Source organism: Poecilia formosa, unplaced genomic scaffold, assembly GCF_000485575.1.
Source record: "Poecilia formosa unplaced genomic scaffold, Poecilia_formosa-5.1.2 Scaffold366, whole genome shotgun sequence".
Classification (NCBI taxonomy): Eukaryota; Metazoa; Chordata; class Actinopteri; order Cyprinodontiformes; family Poeciliidae; genus Poecilia; species Poecilia formosa.
In genome coordinates, this window is record NW_006800305.1 from 206700 (window position 1) to 224143 (window position 17444).

Genomic DNA, 17444 nt, shown 5'->3' on the forward strand with positions numbered 1-17444 from the left:
CAGTATCGAAACGTGTAGGTCAATGTTGCATTTATTATTGTTCAGAAGCAGCTCTAAGCTTTTAAAGGAACTCGGTGTTTCAGCTGTTTTGTAGTTTTCTGGAAGTTTGCTCCAGATTTGTGGTGCAAAGAAGCTGAACACTGCTTCTTTATGTTTGTAGAAGAGTTTGGATTAAGACCCATTTTATCTCGCTGTTAAGGAAAGCGAGGACGGAGGTGGTAATACTGGAAAGCTCACTTTTAGAAACTTGCTGCAAATCTTTAGCAGACGTGCTAACAAAAATGAAGAACATGTAATAGATTTAGGAACTTGACAATCAGCTTTAATTAAATTGAGGATTTTTAGAGAAATGTCATGAATCTATTAGGGGTTAGTAAATTAAAACACTAGAGAGTCACGGAAATGTGATGCGAATCTTATATACTTACTCTGATACTGCAGGCTGAACCGTCAATTCATCGATCAATTCATCAATCGTGTGTTTTTGCTTCAGATTGTGCGCGCGCACAGCTGAAACCGTTTTGCCAACGACACGATATGACTCTGATCAGGTTTTATATCTAAATGATCTCCGGCAGCTTCTAACAAAAACTAAAGGCCAGAAACAGCTTGTGCAACTGGTCGTTTTCTACTGGTTTTATTTTTTCAGATGCTCCTGCTGGATATAACCGAGACCGACATAAAATTAGTTCGCTGCTTTTCACAAACTTTAAAAACACAGATCCAGTGACGCCAATAAATTAGTATTTGTCTCCACCTGCTGGACACGCTTGGAGAAACACTTTGTTGCCTTCAATTTGAACGATTATTTAAAATCCTTCAACTAAAATGTTAAAGGTTTTAAAATATTTGTGTGGTTCGAAAGTTGTAAAAGACATGTGCTTTTACTTAACAAAGTAAATATATATTTACTGAGCAAGCAACGCAATCCTGGTTTAAAGTTTGATTTAAAAAATCTTGTGGGCTTGTTATCGTAAAAACAAAAAGTATAAAAAGATTTAGAAGCACAATGGCGCTGTAAATAAATACGCAAAATTATCACCCAAATTAATAATGTTTGGGATCATGAAGCATTTTTCATAAAAATATAGAAACTGTAAAGGTTTTTATTTTGTCAACAAGATCATTTCTTTAGAGCTATGAGATAAAAGTTAAAAGCAAAAGTTAAAAGCACACGTCTTTTCTATGGAAAGCAAGTAGAAAACATTAATATTTAGTTCATATCAGCTAAAATATTTAATCTAACCAAAGAAAAGTAATGCATTTTGTGCTTCAGCTTTAATTTGTTTACATACAAACTGTCAAGTGTATTGATGTTTTCTTATATAACTTGAATTTATCCGTTAAAAGTTATCTAAATAAGTCCAAATATGTTATACAAAGGCTGCCTTTTCTAAAAAGTTTGAATTTGGTTGCAGTTGTAGAGTTTCCTACAGTACCTGAATGCAGCAGCAGTGACCGTCCACGTCATGTTGACTAAAAGCATTATGGGTAGAACATGGGGTGAATTGCGTAAGGTTACCATCGGCTGGAGAACCGGCGGATGCGGGGAGTGACCCGATTCTTGGTCCAGTCGCTGCCCTGATGCAGCGGCTCGCCGGCCTCGCTGCACGCCGGGACCTCCGCAGCCTCGTAGCCGGGGCTCAGGCCTGGAGCAGCGGCTCCATCTGCAGCAGGGATCCGGCGTTCCGGTGCCAACAGCGGGGGAGATTGTTTTCGGGTCCTGGGAATCCTTTAAGCGCGGAACCCGGCCAGAGATGTTCCAAGCGGAGGTTCGTGTTTGCCGGGGAGAAATGCAGACTGTTCAGCTCCCGGGCAGGAGCCGAGGAGCCGCCGGGGAGCCCCGGATCCCAGCCCCACGTCTCTGTGGTGGGCATCCCGGACCCGCTCACCTGGATCCGGTGTAGGGTCATAACGCTCCTGATTGAGCTTTACTTTGAGGTGGACATCAACTCTGCAGAGTTTCACAGAGGAGTGAAACAGGTAAACTACAACAAACTGCATGAATGTAAATTTGCATAAACCTGTTAATGTGAAAAACAATAACACAGAAAAAGTTCAACTATTTACATAGCAATGATAATTTATTTCTAAATATTCACCTGCTGATATGGCAGTAAGTACCAACAACTGATCTTTTGTTGAAAGATCAGTTTCAATAAAAACTTATGAAACTTTAACAGAAACTGCAGTCGTGTTTCTGTGTCTGATATGTTTTGGTTAAAACATGTTTGTTTTTCATTCAGTGGGTAGAGAATTAAGAAATTTTACTCAAGTAAAAGTGAAAAGTACATCACAGTAAAAATACTCCTAAAAGTTTTTGTTTTTTCAAAAAAGTTACTCAAGTAAATGTAGATGGGTAAATGTAACTAGTTACTATCCAACTCTGACCATGATAAATTTAGCTAGGTGATAAATTGTCGCAGTAATTATTGCAATAAACAATAATACTGTTGTTTAAATACAATTTTAAAGTAATGTATTAATAATGGCATAACATTGCAAGTTCACCTTCTCATTTTTAAGCAGTTATGAGGCACAGTAGTGAAACCTTAAACTGCTACTGCACAAGTAACTGAAAAGGTTGTTGCTAGGTAACCAAAGAGTGAGTGAGTGAGTGAGTTGCTAGGTAACCGAGTGAGTCAGTTGAAGCCTTTCCTCTGCCTAAATCCCCCAGAATGCTGTGCATTTCTGGATCAGAGGTCAGTGAAATTGTGGAATATTCTGTCAGACATGTTATCTACTGATATGTGTCGATTGTGGTTAATCAATATTGTTATTGATTTATTGTCCAGATAATAGTTTTGTTTTTGTTTTTTTCATTTGTGGGAGATTCTGTAATTATACAATGACTAATAGCCAAAACAAAGCCAAGAATCTGTTAAAATCTTTGGTTTTATTTGCCGCATATCTACGTATAACACAATTAAAATAAAATTAGAAGCATTAAAACTAAATAAAAAAGATAATCATGATATAAAAGTCTGATTAAAAACAAAGTTTTGCAAAGTATTTTCTCGTTTTCCATCCCAGGCTTTGGTCCATGTTTCCAGCAAAATGTCCAGAGGGAGATACCATGAGCTGAAAGGGGTCGTGACCGATGAGGTAGCACATTAATGAGACCCAAAATTTACCCACAAAACATTTCCTGATTAGTTTCAGGTGTAATGCTGAGTCGCATCAACAATTTACAGAAACATTTTATTAAAAAAAAAAAAAAAACTAGAAATCTAATTATTTTGTTTCTGAAGATGAGGGAATATGTGGAGGAGAAGTGCAAACCTCTCACTAAGGCGCAGAGGAGGCAGCTCGCCGTCAAAATGGAGGACATCATATTTGTGCTACCGGAGGACATCTCTGTTGTCTTCGACGAATACGGTGAGTTCTGATGGGAAACACAGAATTTCAGAGATTCACTCTAATTTTAAGGTGTTCATCCTGAAAATGTTTTGGTTTTTGAAAATGTCATTTTTTCCCCCACCAATTCACTCCTGGGGTGTTTCAGAGTGACGTCATTACGTCTAAGGCCGCCATCTTGTTTTAAAACTTCTTTTTATGTGGACTATGGATTCAGGTCAACTCTACAATGAAATATGTAGTGCCAGGCTACAATTTTTTTTATTTTTAATTATGAGAATAAAGTTCTAATATTACAAGAATACACTTGAATGACATTATGATTAAAATAAAACATATATACAAACATTTAGATACAAGAACATGAGCTCATAATACTTTATTTTTGTTTCTTTAACGCCGCAAACAAACATTTGAATCCTGCTGACAGTCGTTGTTTTCTAGCCAGCTATTGTCAGAACTAATTACTGCTTTTATAAGGTCAGGCTTTCTTCGCTATGGCATCCTATAAGGTCCAAAAATAAACAAAAGAAAAAATGTAATTGAAGATGACAAATACCGTTAAATTGAAACAGAAACATTTATAAACAACCTTTATAGTGCACATCTAAACAAACATACATCTATGAACAATCCACACAGTTGGAAAATAAATTTTATATAATTTACGGTCTGTTACAACAAAAATAAAGTGATAATATTAGAAGAAGAAATTTTATGACCACTCCATCATAAAAAAATTCAAATGAGGAATGTTGACGTTATATTTATATGTTTTACTTAATAGAAATACTTAATCTTTTAACACATCAGCATCAAGTTATCAGTAGCAGAAATAATCAAACAACCGACTATTTTGAAGAAAGAATGAGACAATCTGAGATCCTGATAACTGTCAAAGGGTTTTTCAAATTAAAACAATTTTTCTCACTTAATTTTAAGACGTTTCTGGCAAAATTTAATCTTTACTCTGCTAATATTATGACTATATTATCATAATTAACCAAAAAGTCTCGTAGCCTGACCCTAATACTCTATTGTATTCAGAAGGGATGATTGAACTAAAATCCACTTTTTGAAAATATTTTCTGTCATTTGTAGTTTCTTTTTTATAGAAAAGAAAAATTAAAAGGAAAACTGGCATAAAAAATCTGAGAATATTTTAAATCATGCAGCTCTACTGAAAAGTTCCGCTTCAAAGCTTTTACATAATTTCTGCTGCTAGCTGAGGCGCAGCGTCTCGTCTCCATAAATCCTCTCTGCTGTCCCTGCAGGTAGGAAGTTCTGCTTCGTCGTCATGAGGTTTTGGTTCCTGTCGTCACACGAGGGTCCAGACGACCCAGAGGCCACCAAAATCTTCAAGGTGACCTCTGGAGAAGACGGGAGCCCTCAGGAGAAACTGGCTACTGCAGTTTATGAGTGAGTTCACAACTCAAACTGTGAAAAATGTGGAGCAACGCTTAGGGAAGATGAGACCTATATCTCAGATAAAGGGCTGAAACGACTAATCTGATTAATCGTGATTAATTGATTATTCAAATAATCATCAACTGTTTTAGTAATCGATTCGTTTGAGTATACAGACTTTAAAAAAAAAGGCACCTTGCATTTTTAGAGCAGTGGTTAGGCCAAAACTGAACAAAAACAAAAATGTTTCATTTAAGATGTAAATAATGTTTTACTAAGAACTCCTAAAGTCGTAGTTTAACTTCACCTGGTTCAGATACCGTGAAAAAACAACAACTTCCTGTAATTGATGTTAAATCAAGTTGAAAGGGCTCAACTTTTCAAATGTTGATGTTAGAAGTTATTTTAATGAATTATATTATTTATTTGCATCTTTTAATGTATTTTTAATATTGTATTTAAAAAAGTGGTTAAATGAAAACTCTGCAGAATGTTTGCCAAATGTTTTATCCGATTAATGTGTTCATCGTCAGAATAATTGATAGAATAATCAATTAATAAAATAACCATTAGTTGCAGGAGATAAAGTCTGCATTTACTTCTGGCAGACAGACTTTTTCTGCGATTAATGCAAAAACCTAATGTACATTTTTATTCAGAGAGAGATGCTAAAGCTCACAAAGAAAGCTGCTAGCTTTCTGATGAAGGAGAACATGGAAAATGTGAGTTAACTTTTGTCATCATCACAATTTCTTGGCGAAAATATCACAGTTTTGTGTTTTCCTAACATGGCGCACATCTAGTATTTTTCTGAAACATTTGAGTCTTCTGGCAAACGTAGTATTTTTATTTTTTTATTTTTTTGAAGAATAAAGAGTTACTTTTATAATTATCAGAATAACAAATTTTCCTGAACAATAAGTTATTGGAATAAACAAAAATATTTTTTTTTTATAATAATGCAAGTTAGCACTCTCAAAGACTAATAAACTTTAAGTTTGTAAAGAACACTTAATAACACTAGAACTGAAAATAAAACACAGCAACCAACAAAATTACTCTTCAAAAAATATGAATCATCAGAATAGAAATTATTGAGCTCATTTTAACTGACCAAACGACTAAATGGTTAATTGATAATTGCTTATTACATTTTTATTCAACACATTATGTCATTAAACACACACACATGCACGGTCTTAATATTTTAATATTCATTTATTAACCTGCAGTACTTTTTGTTTTCTTCCTTCTCACAAATGTAATGTTTTGTTGTAATATAAATTGCATTTTGATGTGTAAAAAATAAATATTTTCTTTTAGGGGAAAAAAATCATCTTCACAATTGAAATGATCAAACTCATTTTAATTTATGATGCGATTAACTGCTTATTGCAACAGGCTTAAATGTAAGTTAAATTAATGTCAAATACATACATTATTCTGCAGAAACAGAAAAACTTTATTAAATCCTCCAAGAGAGTAAAAAAAGAAAAACCTCTTCACTTCCTCCATGCCCAGGCTCTATTACAGGCGTTCAAAAAGTCCAGGATTGGGTTTGGTTTTTGTGAAACTGCTGCTTAAACAAAGCGGAGGAAATCGGTTCTCAGTCAAAGCCTCTTTCTGCTCTTCCCCAGTAATCCAGTTAGTTGTTGGGCCGCAGCGTGTGGCGGTTCTGCCTAATACCGCCGATCTGGTTGGCCAGATTGTTGTCCCTGTGGGTTCAGGTCTGACAAAGCCTGTTACCTGCCAGCATTATCCTAAAGGCGAGCCGACCGACTGCTAAGCTGGATAAGAAACCTTCTTTCACAATCTTATTACACTGAATCGCAGATATATTCACATCCTCTAAAACTTTTTCACAGTTTACTGCTTCAACCAGTGACGTCAGTGTTTCTGTTGTTGAGTTTTAAGTGATAAACCAACACAGTAATTGTGAAAATAAATCAGTTTTTTGCAAATATAAATCTGAAGAGTGAGAAGGATTTCTATTCAGCAGGGCTACAACTAACGATTATTTTAATAATCAAATATTCTGATGATTAATCAATTAATCGGATAAAAATTTGGCATATTCTGAAGATCTTTAATTTAACCACATAGCCTTTTTATATAATATTATTTAGACAATTTCAAGGTGAAAATTAATCAACCTTGATTTTGAAGTCTCTTAGATTTATGTTTTCATATAGATCTATGTTTGCTGTAATGTGTATAGAAATCTATGAGTAAGAATTGTTGTAATGAATAAGATTATAGAAGGCTGAAAATAAATTTACATATTAAGTAATGTATATATTTATGTATAGATGAAGTCAGTGTTTATATACAGTGGCGTATAATAGCCCTATCCTTTAATTTAGACTCAAATATATCACAATATATATTTATACTGTGTAAATTTCTTATTTTCAATTTGTGTAACTCCTTTTTCTTTTTTGATATCTAATAATGAGGGTCCATCTGAAAATATAGTATGAGTTCATGGAGTTCATAAGTTTTTATCTTCTTTCTACTCCTTTTCAAACATGTTAATATTATTGTGGTTACAAAAGTTGAGTCTTATGTATTTCCTGTTATGTTTGTTACTTTATACTGCTAACATTTTTGAAGTAAATACATTAAAAGGTGCAAATAAATTTACTTAACTGGAGCTTTTTTTTTTTCTTTTTTTTTAACAGAATTTGAATCAGGTGAAGCTAAAGTTTTATTAAGTTTTCAACTGAGACTGAAAAACAAACTGTTTTCGTCAGGAATTTAAAAAAATATAAACCAGTTTCTGCTCTTTTTTTTAAAAGCATGCTTGTCTCCTTCTCCACAGATTCCACGGAGAGCTAAAACCAGGAGCTTCTCCTGACTGGATGGTGACAACCGTCTGGCACTGGCACTGGAAAATGGCCGAGTGAATTCACTTTGCAACAACGTCAGGATGAAACTGGAGATCTGACTGCTGAGTTTAAACCGTTTGAATCAAACGCACCTGAAGCAGATTTCAGTCCTGGGAGAAAAGACTCGGCAGCATGGCGGAAAAACATGCAAGGACATAAAAACATCTTGAAATTGTTTTAAAATTTGGGTATATACAACCTCAGATGAACAATTTTAGACATATTGCATCATTCTTACCAAAAGCTGAAAATGTTGGAAAACATCATCTGTGACAGATAATAGAATAGAAAATCCGTTATTGCAAAAAAAAAAAAAAAACAGTTTGAAAATTCAGGTGTAACAGCAAATATATTTGTAAATGGAAGCATTAATATTGAAACTATGGTAAGAAATATAAAAACTGAAAATATAGATATTGCAAATAAAACTGGGAAGGGTTCCAAGAGGTCTCAAATCACTTAATTGACTTTAGTTTTCAACAAAAAAAAATTAAAAATTTTAAAATGAGAGCTATTATGCAAAATGTACTTTTATAAAGCTTTATGTCATTTTATAATGTTATTGAGTGATACTTTAAGATACGGCTATGATGCAAAGTCAAACTTCCTTTAAGTTGTTTTTGATACATACATAAAACTGGAAATAACATAGTTACTTGACTGCGCTTTAAAATGTCACTGTGTGGGTCACTCTTTTTGTATTTAGCCAAGTTTATTGAATTAATTAAAAGCAGATTTGGGTGAAGCAAAGTTTGCTGTTGTGTAAAAGTCTCTGGTTCTTGAAGAGAATCCAGAAAGCAAATCCTTTGTACTTTATCCAACATTTGACTTGTTTGTGATAATTTTGTCCTAAGTAAAGAAAGAAAGTCTCCATTTATGTCAAGTACTTGTCCTGGGGGCCAAATATGTATCTTTCAAATTGTCCAGAGGCCACAAATGGCCCCCGGGCCGTACTTTGGACACCCCTGATTTAGCTGGTCTGGGGATAGAGATGAATCTCAAAAGTAGCAACCAAGCAGGTATAATGGGACAGACGCTGCATCTGCAAATATTGATCTGAAAATTTAAATTTTGTTCATCTGTTGTTGTTTTTACCTTATTTTAAGAACTGTTCAAGACTGTGTACTTTTACACTCCTATATGCAAAGCTAGACAAACCAAGATCCTACTTGAATTATTCCCTTGATGCCTTCAGCGCTCCACAACAAAATGTTGCCACAAACAGTTTTGCCTCCACTGCTTTAAGTTAGTTGTTCTTTTTTTATGACTTTACCAACAGAAGCCCATTTGAAATTTCATCAGATAATTAAGTATGCAATCCCCAAAACAACCCGTAGAGCCATAAACTGAAAAGAAATCAACTTTCTCTTTTTTACTCCATTCTGAATGATTTGGTTCAAACTATTTTACCAAAGTCTAGAATGTGACTCAGGACGACTGAGTTTTATTATTTTGTATAAATAAATTGCTTGATCTAAATATGCCTCTCCTGAGCTTTATTTTTACACTTCCTGCTGTCTCTGATCCCATATAACAACTAATGTAGCTCATAATGCTGCTGCAGCCTTAAGTCTGTTTACGCACCTTGATGTTGGCACAGAAATTACTTCTGCTGCTCAAATAAAATATACTAAAGTCATATACAGAACCGGTGTTCTGGTTAGATATTTTCATACACCGCAAAAACACAAAATCTTACCATTTTTCCATTTTTGGTCTACTTTGTAGTGCAAATATTTTGGTAAACTCTAAATAAGACAAAACTAACTTCAACTTAACTTATTAGCTAGATATACGAGTTTGTTTTAAGTAATAATTACTTAATATTGATTTTAAAAAGTACTAGTTCCACTGGCAGACATTGAATATTTTAAAAATCTTTACATTAACCTGTTTAATTCCTTCTAAAATCAGTACAAATTGGGGTCATTGTCCAGTTGAAACACCATATTTTCTTTTAACATAAACTACAGTCACCTATTTGAGATAAAATCGAAGCATTCACTGCTGAAACATAAAACCTTACCAAGTATTTTTGGTTTAGTTTCTAGTGCAAACATCTTAGTACACTTGGAAAAAAGACAAACCAAACCAAGTACTAGATCCACTGGTAGATTATTTAACTCATAATTAGCATTTTTCCATTAATAGAATTCTTTACTTAAAACAAGCCCTTTATCTAACTGAAAAGTTACTTGTTAGTTTTCTCATTTAAGCTACTAAGACATTTGCACTAGAAACTATACCAAGAGTACTTATTAAAATGAATATCCAGTGTCTTTGAAATATGTGTGCGCCCTTTGTTGTGTTCCCATTGTGAACAGTTTGATGTTTCTGAATTCAAATGAGGGAAATTCCCAATGTCCTGCTGCGTTATGACCAGGTACCTTAACTTTCTGGGTTTTTTTTTTAATAATTATGATCAACTGACCATGTGGGAAGAAAATTTCAAATTTGTGTTCAACTAATTATTAGCTAAACTAATCAGTAGATGTTAGTTTAAGCTGCTTCAGTTACATTTGAGTGAAATTTGTAGGTTTTTTTAAAATGGGAGTTTTTTTCCCCTCTAAGGAATTTACCATGAATTTTTCTACAAAAAACTGAGATTATGTTTCTGCAGTAAAAGATTAACTTGAGCCTTTTATTTATGTATTTTTTCACATCTTTGGTTGCCAACAAATGTGGGGGCAGCTGCATATTTGCATTTAAATGTGTGAAAATACATACATTTAGAATAAATATGCATGGCTTACCTGTGGAGCTTGCTAAGTGCTGAAATAAAAACAAGGAAGCTGCATTTAAGAAGAAGAAAATCTGACCTTTAGAAACATCTGAGGCGAAACAAGCTACTAAACCACATAACAAAGTGAAAAAACGTCACTTTGATGCAACTGTTAACAAAACAAGAGAATAAAAAACATATCATTCAATTTTGTTTTTTAAAGCGTTAAAAATACAAAGAAACAAACCGAGAGTTCAGCATTTTCTTCTGTGTTCGTCTCAGCTCCTACAGGCTGACTTCACGAAGGACACGTTCAGGTTCACTGTATTCTAACTAAAGAGGAAATCAAGTTGATGGTTAACACCAGTCCAGCAGCTTCTGCCCCTACACATTAAATAAATATAATAAATTACCCAATAGCTCCCAATGAGCAGTTAGCAGCAGTTAGCATTTGTAAGATAGCTAATAAAACGTATACCAAAGATAGTAAAATTACTCATGAAATACTGTATATAATAAAGTGTGTGTAAAATGTGTGTTGAAATGTAATATTTTGTAAAGAAAACACAGAAATGATCCTAATACAGTTACAGAACGGCGACAGAAAAAGGGGACGGAGCTATCAGTTACTGGTTGCTACGGTAACCACTAACCGTCAAGCGCAGCGGAACAGAACTAGCAACTAGTCCGGAAAAACAACTTCTTGATTAAACAAAATAACTTCGAAATAAAACAAATTCTGGAAAACTTTCGCATGTTGAAGAACATTTCTGTTGAATGGTGTTAGAATGTGTGTTCTTTCACAAAACGTTAGCTAAAAAGTGTGAAAATAGGAGGATTTAGCATTTACTGATGATGCTGCGGCTGTTTGCCCACTTGGGGGCGCTGGAGATCTGCAGACATCATCTCCACAGTTTTTCCTCTCATGAAGAGGAAGCTGTAGTTTTTCTTCTTGAACTCTCATCTCTTTTTCCATGAATTTTTTCCTTTCCTTTGTCAACAGGTTTTTAAACTCCCTGCTTGTAACGCAGACATCAATATAAGTACTGCTGAGTCATCTGGAAACTTCAACTTCAGTAAAATATCATCCAAAATTAATACAGTCATCTCATTGAAAAGTGACTGATTTAATTCAGGTTTTTAATGGAAAAATTAGACTTTCTTAGCTTTACATTATATTTTAATGTTATTCCTTCATCAAAAACGAAGTATTGCTTTGATTCGTTCAAGTCCTGGTGGGAAAATAAATCTGCATACTTTTTAGTCTCAACTTCCTCCAGATTTTTAAAAGTAAAAAACAAAAATTCTTCTGTTCTGAGTAAGTTTTTGTTACATTTTCACTAGTCCTCCTCAAATGTTCATAACTAGCTTCTTTCAAAAGGTCAGTCCTTTAAAAATACGCCATGTTTTCCTGGGATTCTGTAGATGGATGTTTGATCAATTATTTAAATTAATTGATTAATCTGGATGCTACATGGTCGCATAATCAATTCTTACTTGTGGGTTGTCCATCAAATACCTTATCACCCAATAAATGCATCTCTTTTAACATCTATAATGTTTTTTATGATGCTATTGTGCTATAAAATTTAAAAATTTAATTTTTTTTGCAAGAGAGAAAATTTAGGCTCAAGAACATATTCCAATCACTATTTCATCTGATGGTTGATGAATTCTCCTCATTGGCTCTTAAATTATATTAGAAATGCGTCACCTGTTTCTGAATACTGTGTCTCATTGCATTCTTCAAACTGGCTCCTGCATTATTACTAAAAACAAAAACCTGCCCTGGGAAACAGAAAGGTTGCTGTCATTAACAGCTCCTTCATTCATTCGTAACGGCAGACATGGAGGATTAGTCTAATTTTTCTGTCTCTGGAAGTTTGCGTGGGTTTTTTATTTTTTATTTTTTGGTTCCAGCTGAACCTCTGGTGGAGTCGTAATGAGATTAAATGAGTGTTGCTGGCCCGGCTCATGTCAAGACTCGGAAGAATTTAGCACGCCTGTGAATCACTGAAGCACACAAAAGCTGACGTTTTCTCGTAGTTTCTAACTGTTAAATGTTTTTTTTTCTCGTTTAGATTAGTCGCTGCTGGGTGCCCCCCAGCGTCTTTAATTTAATTAATCCAACCCTTCTAATGGGATTAATCTGTCTCACTCAGTTTAACGTTGGTTAATATAATGTCAAAATGGGTTCTCCATAAACCTTTAAGGAATAACATACAAATTATTGAATTAAAAGTCCATTTTTGTTGGTCTTCTGATATATTATGCATTGAAAAAGAAAACAAGTGATCCAACGTTTTAAAAAATTTATACATGTAATCAAGTTGTCATGTTAAACGAACGTAAATAAATCCGATTGGATGTAACAAATTAAATTATTATATTTTTAAGTTCCGGCTCCGTTCCCTTTTCTGAGAAATTTACTTTGGGGTTTTCAGAATCTCTGTCATAATCATCGAAAACACATATACAAACACAAAATATAACGCAGTGTGTAATGAGATGAGTTGCACTTTTAGTTTCAAATTTCTGAAATGAATATACCTACAAAAAAATAAATACAACATGAGAAAAAACACGCTATCATCTGTCAAGCATGGTGGTGGCTGCATCATGCTAAGGGTTGTTTTTAATTTTCTTTTTTCTGCTGGCAGCATTGATGAATTGACTAATATATTATTCTTCTTATTTCAACAGTTAATACAAATTGTGTTCCATCACATTTTTAAAACTATATAAACCCTCAATATTGAGAACACCACACATTTTAGTTGAAATCCACACATTCAACTAAATTAATATTAAATTATCACGTTAGTGTTAATTTTTTAATGCATAATATTTTACTCGTATTGAAATGTTTATTCATTTGTAGGGAAAAACCTTGAAAAGTGACAGAAGGTTATTTAATTTAATATAATGTTACTTTACATCCATTTTAGAAAATCAGATCTCCAGATAAAAACTTTTTTCATTCATTCAGGTCCTCATATATCACTTCCAATTTTAAACAAATTACTCAGTTTTATTAGTTCAGATTGGCTCCGATTGAAGAAAACATTTGAATTCAGGAATTATTTGTGCTTTATACTTTTTATTTAAATTTACAGATTTTGAGGTCTGTGTCTCAAAAGCTATAGGACAGATTTAATCAGATACGTCTATAAAAGAAGAAGAACTGGCGGCTTTGACAACAGTTCTGGCGGCTTCTGACAAGAAGGGGCTTGTCCCAACAATGTGTTGTAATCGTACAACACGTTGTATGATTACAAAAATTTAAATTGCATTTAGTTCCTTTAGCGTCTGACGGAAAAGCTCGACAGAAACTTCCCCGCTGGGTTTCTTCATGGACGTCAGCTTCCAGGCCTCCTCAAACGTCTCGTCAGAAATGTTCACACCGATATTTTTGAAAATCTCCTCAATCTGCGATGGAGAGGTTAAAAAGAGTCAAAGAGTACAGCAAGACGAAGTAAATGTAATTGAGTAAATGTAACTAGTTATACCCGACTCTGAATATAAAGATAAAAGCAAAAAATGACTTTGTGTTTGCGGCTCACCTCCTGCTTGGTTCGAGGACCGAAGTAATGCTTCGCGTCAACTCCATGGAAATCATGCAGTGATGGATGCAGGAGCTCTGGAAGTGTGGCTAAATCCCCGTAGTCCGTCCTGTCGCTGATTCGTCTGACGAGTGGAGGCAGAAGGTCGTAGCGTATGGATGGGATCCCGTAGGTGCGACCACCTGAAAAAGAAATGATTCAAACAAGGAAACTGATCAGTTACGGAATCTGCAAATAGAATTAAAAAAATTAGGACAACATAAATTTGGTTGATTAGTTCATCCTTTGTCTCCTCCAGTGATAAACAAATACTGTGATGGGGGTTTTTTGTTTTAGTTGGGAATGTAAAATATAATTACTCCATTTTAGGGTTTCATATCAGTCAATATCAATGATTATTGATTAATTTCTTGTTTTAAATATCTTAAACGCTGGCAAACTGGCGGTGTGACCTCCATAGTTTTCACTCCGCTGTTTTTTATTTATTTTTAAGCAGTTTTGAGGCATGGTGGCGAAACCTTAAACTGCTGCTCCGCAAGTTAACTCAACAGGTTGTTGCTAAGCAACCAAAGAATGAGCAAGTGGTTGCTAGGTAACCAAAGAGTTTGTTCATGGAACTAATCTTGCTTGTCAGCTAGGTGTGAGAGGTAGAGCAGCTAAAGCCTTTTCCTATGCCTACATCCCCCAGAATGCTGTGCGGTTCTGGATTGAAAATTCTATCAAACTTTTCATATTATGTGTCTATCGCGTCATATATCCTTATTAATTTATTGCTTAGTCCTATCTACTACTATTAAGTCTTTGCTTAAGTCAATGACTAATAATTAAATTAGCACTTTGTCTAGAGTAAATACTCAGTATCGGTCAAACCAAAAGCCCTGCTCTGGACTCACTAGATGTGGGCAGCTCTTCACTGGTGGAAGACACGTAGTCTGCATCTCGTCTGGGTTTCCTGATGGTCCTGATGGTATTCTTTGAGCTGCCTGGCTCCACTGGCACCAGGTCGTCAGGCCCATACAAGGCCAGTGAGGGAATAAATTTAGGCAGATCTGATGAAATCATGTCGTTCATGCTGATTGGAGGTAATCCAAAATGAGTCTCTGCAGGAGAAAAGAAACAACACCAAAAACTTAAAACTGAGTCAGAGATGAAAAAATAAATTTTTAACTCTGTGCAAGGGACATAATGAGAGATAGTATGTGGTTTAAAGCTGAGCCTAAGTCTTCTTTCACTGACCGCGGATGGGCATCATGTCCTTATAAGTTAGAAAATTTGCAAATTCCACAAAGTTGAGGAATCCATCTTTGTCTTCATCGCAGTACTCCATCAGATCATCCAGAAGTTTGCCATTCAGGGTCAGGTTGAACTCACGACAAACTGACCACAGATCTTCTCTATCGATCAGGCCCCTTCCTTTCTGGAAAGCAAAAAGAAATACCACAAAACTCTTCTACTAAGATATTTTTACCTAACAATAACCAGTAACTCTACAATGCTTCCAAATGTCCAAATGACTGGATATTGCAGGTTGGAATAAAGTCAGTATGATGGCTTTCATATATATGGGTTTTAAAGGCGATATAAACATATTGCAGCATATTTTAAAGCAAACTACACTTGTGACATTCTTAAATCCTTAAATCATTTTTTAAAAGTTTGTGGAATAATGGAGTCAAAATTACAGCAGAAAACAATTGGATGTTGTCCACCATGAGCAGAACCGTGTCGTAACTTTACTGTTAGCTTCTTTCAATGTAAAACTTATGAAACTTAGCAAAAACTGGAGGTCTTGTGTCTGTTTTAGGTGAACTTTTGGTGAAAACAAACTAAGTCTTCAGAAAGTGAAGTGAAACCAACAATGTATCTTTGTCTACAACAAAGACAAGATATAACCAGATATAAAATCACATTAAGAGGGCAAGTAAACAATTCAGAAAAATATAAAGTTCACATTAACTAAAGCTGTGATAGTGAGATTATTTTAGATTACCTTCCCTCTACAGCAGGGGTGCCAAACTCAATTTCACCGAAGGCCACTTCAGCATATTGGCCCCCCTCAACGGGTCACATTGACGGTACAAATCAGGAGTGCATCGCTGCTAAAAGACACCCCAGATAAAAGGTTGACTTCCCTCATTCACTTCTGTAGAGGCTCATAATGAGTCAATGGTCCAGGTGTGTTAGAGAAGGAATGCATCTAAAGATGCAGATGGTAGCTCTGGAAAACTAGACTTGGGCACCTCTAGCATAAACATATAAAAATACAATGTGAAAAATAAATTAAACACCACCTTATATTGTTATGTATTGATTTTATGTATTGAAGTTTTAATTATTACATTTGAGTTTCCATGGATGTAAAATTACTGCTCAGTTTAAAAATTACAATATTTAAATCAGTGTTTAAAGGTCAGCAAACAAATAATAAAAACAAGTCAAATAGGCAGACATTATAGACTTTACGCAAAGATTTAGTCTCAGAGGCAACTGAAATCAATTAATTTAAAAAATCCTTTCTGAATATCATCTCATGATCTCTGAACTAAATGTGTCTTTCTGACCGGGAGCTGACAGCGTGTTGAAGAGTTATGGACCGGACGCTTTGGAGCGTCTGGTTAGGAAGCGCATTACAAACCTTTGGTTGAAATGGCGCGTTAAATTCAAGTCTCCATTCCAGACCAGAGAAAACTAAAGAGAATGCAAAGTTGTGTTAATCCATTTGAGGAGCCGGCAGTTTATCTTGAGGAAACAAATGACGATGCAAAAGTTAATTAGACTGTAACATGCGCAGTCCGCTGCTCAACCACTGCGGAGTAACTCATCCAGCGGATTCAACAAATGGAGACTTCTGGGTTCACGTTACCCAGGAGAGCGGCGCTCTGGAGGAGCTGCAGACGTAACATCTGTCCGTTTGGAGAAGCAAAACCACACAATCAATCAATCAATCAATCAATCAATCAATCAATCAATCAATAAATATCCTGGTAGAAGCGCACACCGACCGCGCAGGGTAAAACACTCACATAATTCAGTTCAGACAGATCAGTCAGAGCCAACTGACTGATGAATTAGATTTTTCTGCAGATGGGGACCAGGAGGAAGCTGTTCAGACCCCAGCGGGTGAAGTGATGCTAATTTAAGGAAATTCGCTTAATTTAATTTATTAAAAGTTATTGGGTCCTCAGTCAGTGGTTTTTGTCACTACGAGAAAAATGTAGATAAATTTATCGGTTTAATTTATGATGGGATCTGGATTCACGGTGAATATTAACTAAACCGCATAAAATGCGACTAAATAGCCGATGTTAATATGATTGTAATTTCACGGATAAAAATAATACATGGCCGATTTTTTTTTTCCTTTTTTATGTTGTCAAGATAACGGATAACAAAAAAACTCTAGCGCGACCTGCCGCCCTGACACCAACTCACACATCTTCATTCACAGTCTTACTTGTAAATCTATTTTTCTTTTCTTGGACGTTTTGATGTTAGCTTGTCGATGTC

General features: G+C 34.9%; 2 protein-coding genes across 2 annotated transcripts in view; one reads left to right on the plus strand and one right to left on the minus strand.

Annotated features, from left to right (window-relative positions):
* The first annotated feature begins 1481 nt into the window (after window positions 1-1481).
* LOC103153895 (uncharacterized protein C2orf47 homolog, mitochondrial) lies at window positions 1482-9131 on the plus strand. Its single transcript, XM_007574980.2, has 5 exons — window positions 1482-1983; window positions 3034-3105; window positions 3252-3378; window positions 4632-4776; window positions 7586-9131. Exons 1-5 carry the CDS (start codon window positions 1585-1587, stop codon window positions 7668-7670), a joined length of 828 nt encoding a protein of 275 aa, XP_007575042.1. The 5' UTR covers window positions 1482-1584; the 3' UTR covers window positions 7671-9131.
* Window positions 9132-13446: 4315 nt separating this feature from the next.
* Window positions 13447-17444, minus strand: part of efhb (EF-hand domain family, member B) — a 12762-nt gene continuing 8764 nt past the window's right edge. The window contains exons 10-13 of the mRNA XM_016662272.1: window positions 15174-15354; window positions 14831-15037; window positions 13938-14119; window positions 13447-13803 (exon numbers count right to left, since the gene is read on the minus strand). Of these exons, the coding sequence (XP_016517758.1) occupies window positions 13657-13803; window positions 13938-14119; window positions 14831-15037; window positions 15174-15354 (717 nt within the window). The 3' untranslated portion in view covers window positions 13447-13656. The remainder of the gene's footprint in view (window positions 13804-13937; window positions 14120-14830; window positions 15038-15173; window positions 15355-17444) is intronic.

Excerpts from the sequence above, each read along its gene's own strand:
- LOC103153895 (XM_007574980.2), top strand. The coding sequence starts at position 1,585 with ATGCAGCGGCTCGCCGGCCTCGCTGCACGCCGGGACCTCCGCAGCCTC. Across the intron at positions 1,984-3,033 it reads TTCACAGAGGAGTGAAACAG|GCTTTGGTCCATGTTTCCAG; the intron begins GTAAACTACAAC and ends TTTCCATCCCAG. Across the intron at positions 3,106-3,251 it reads AAGGGGTCGTGACCGATGAG|ATGAGGGAATATGTGGAGGA; the intron begins GTAGCACATTAA and ends TTGTTTCTGAAG.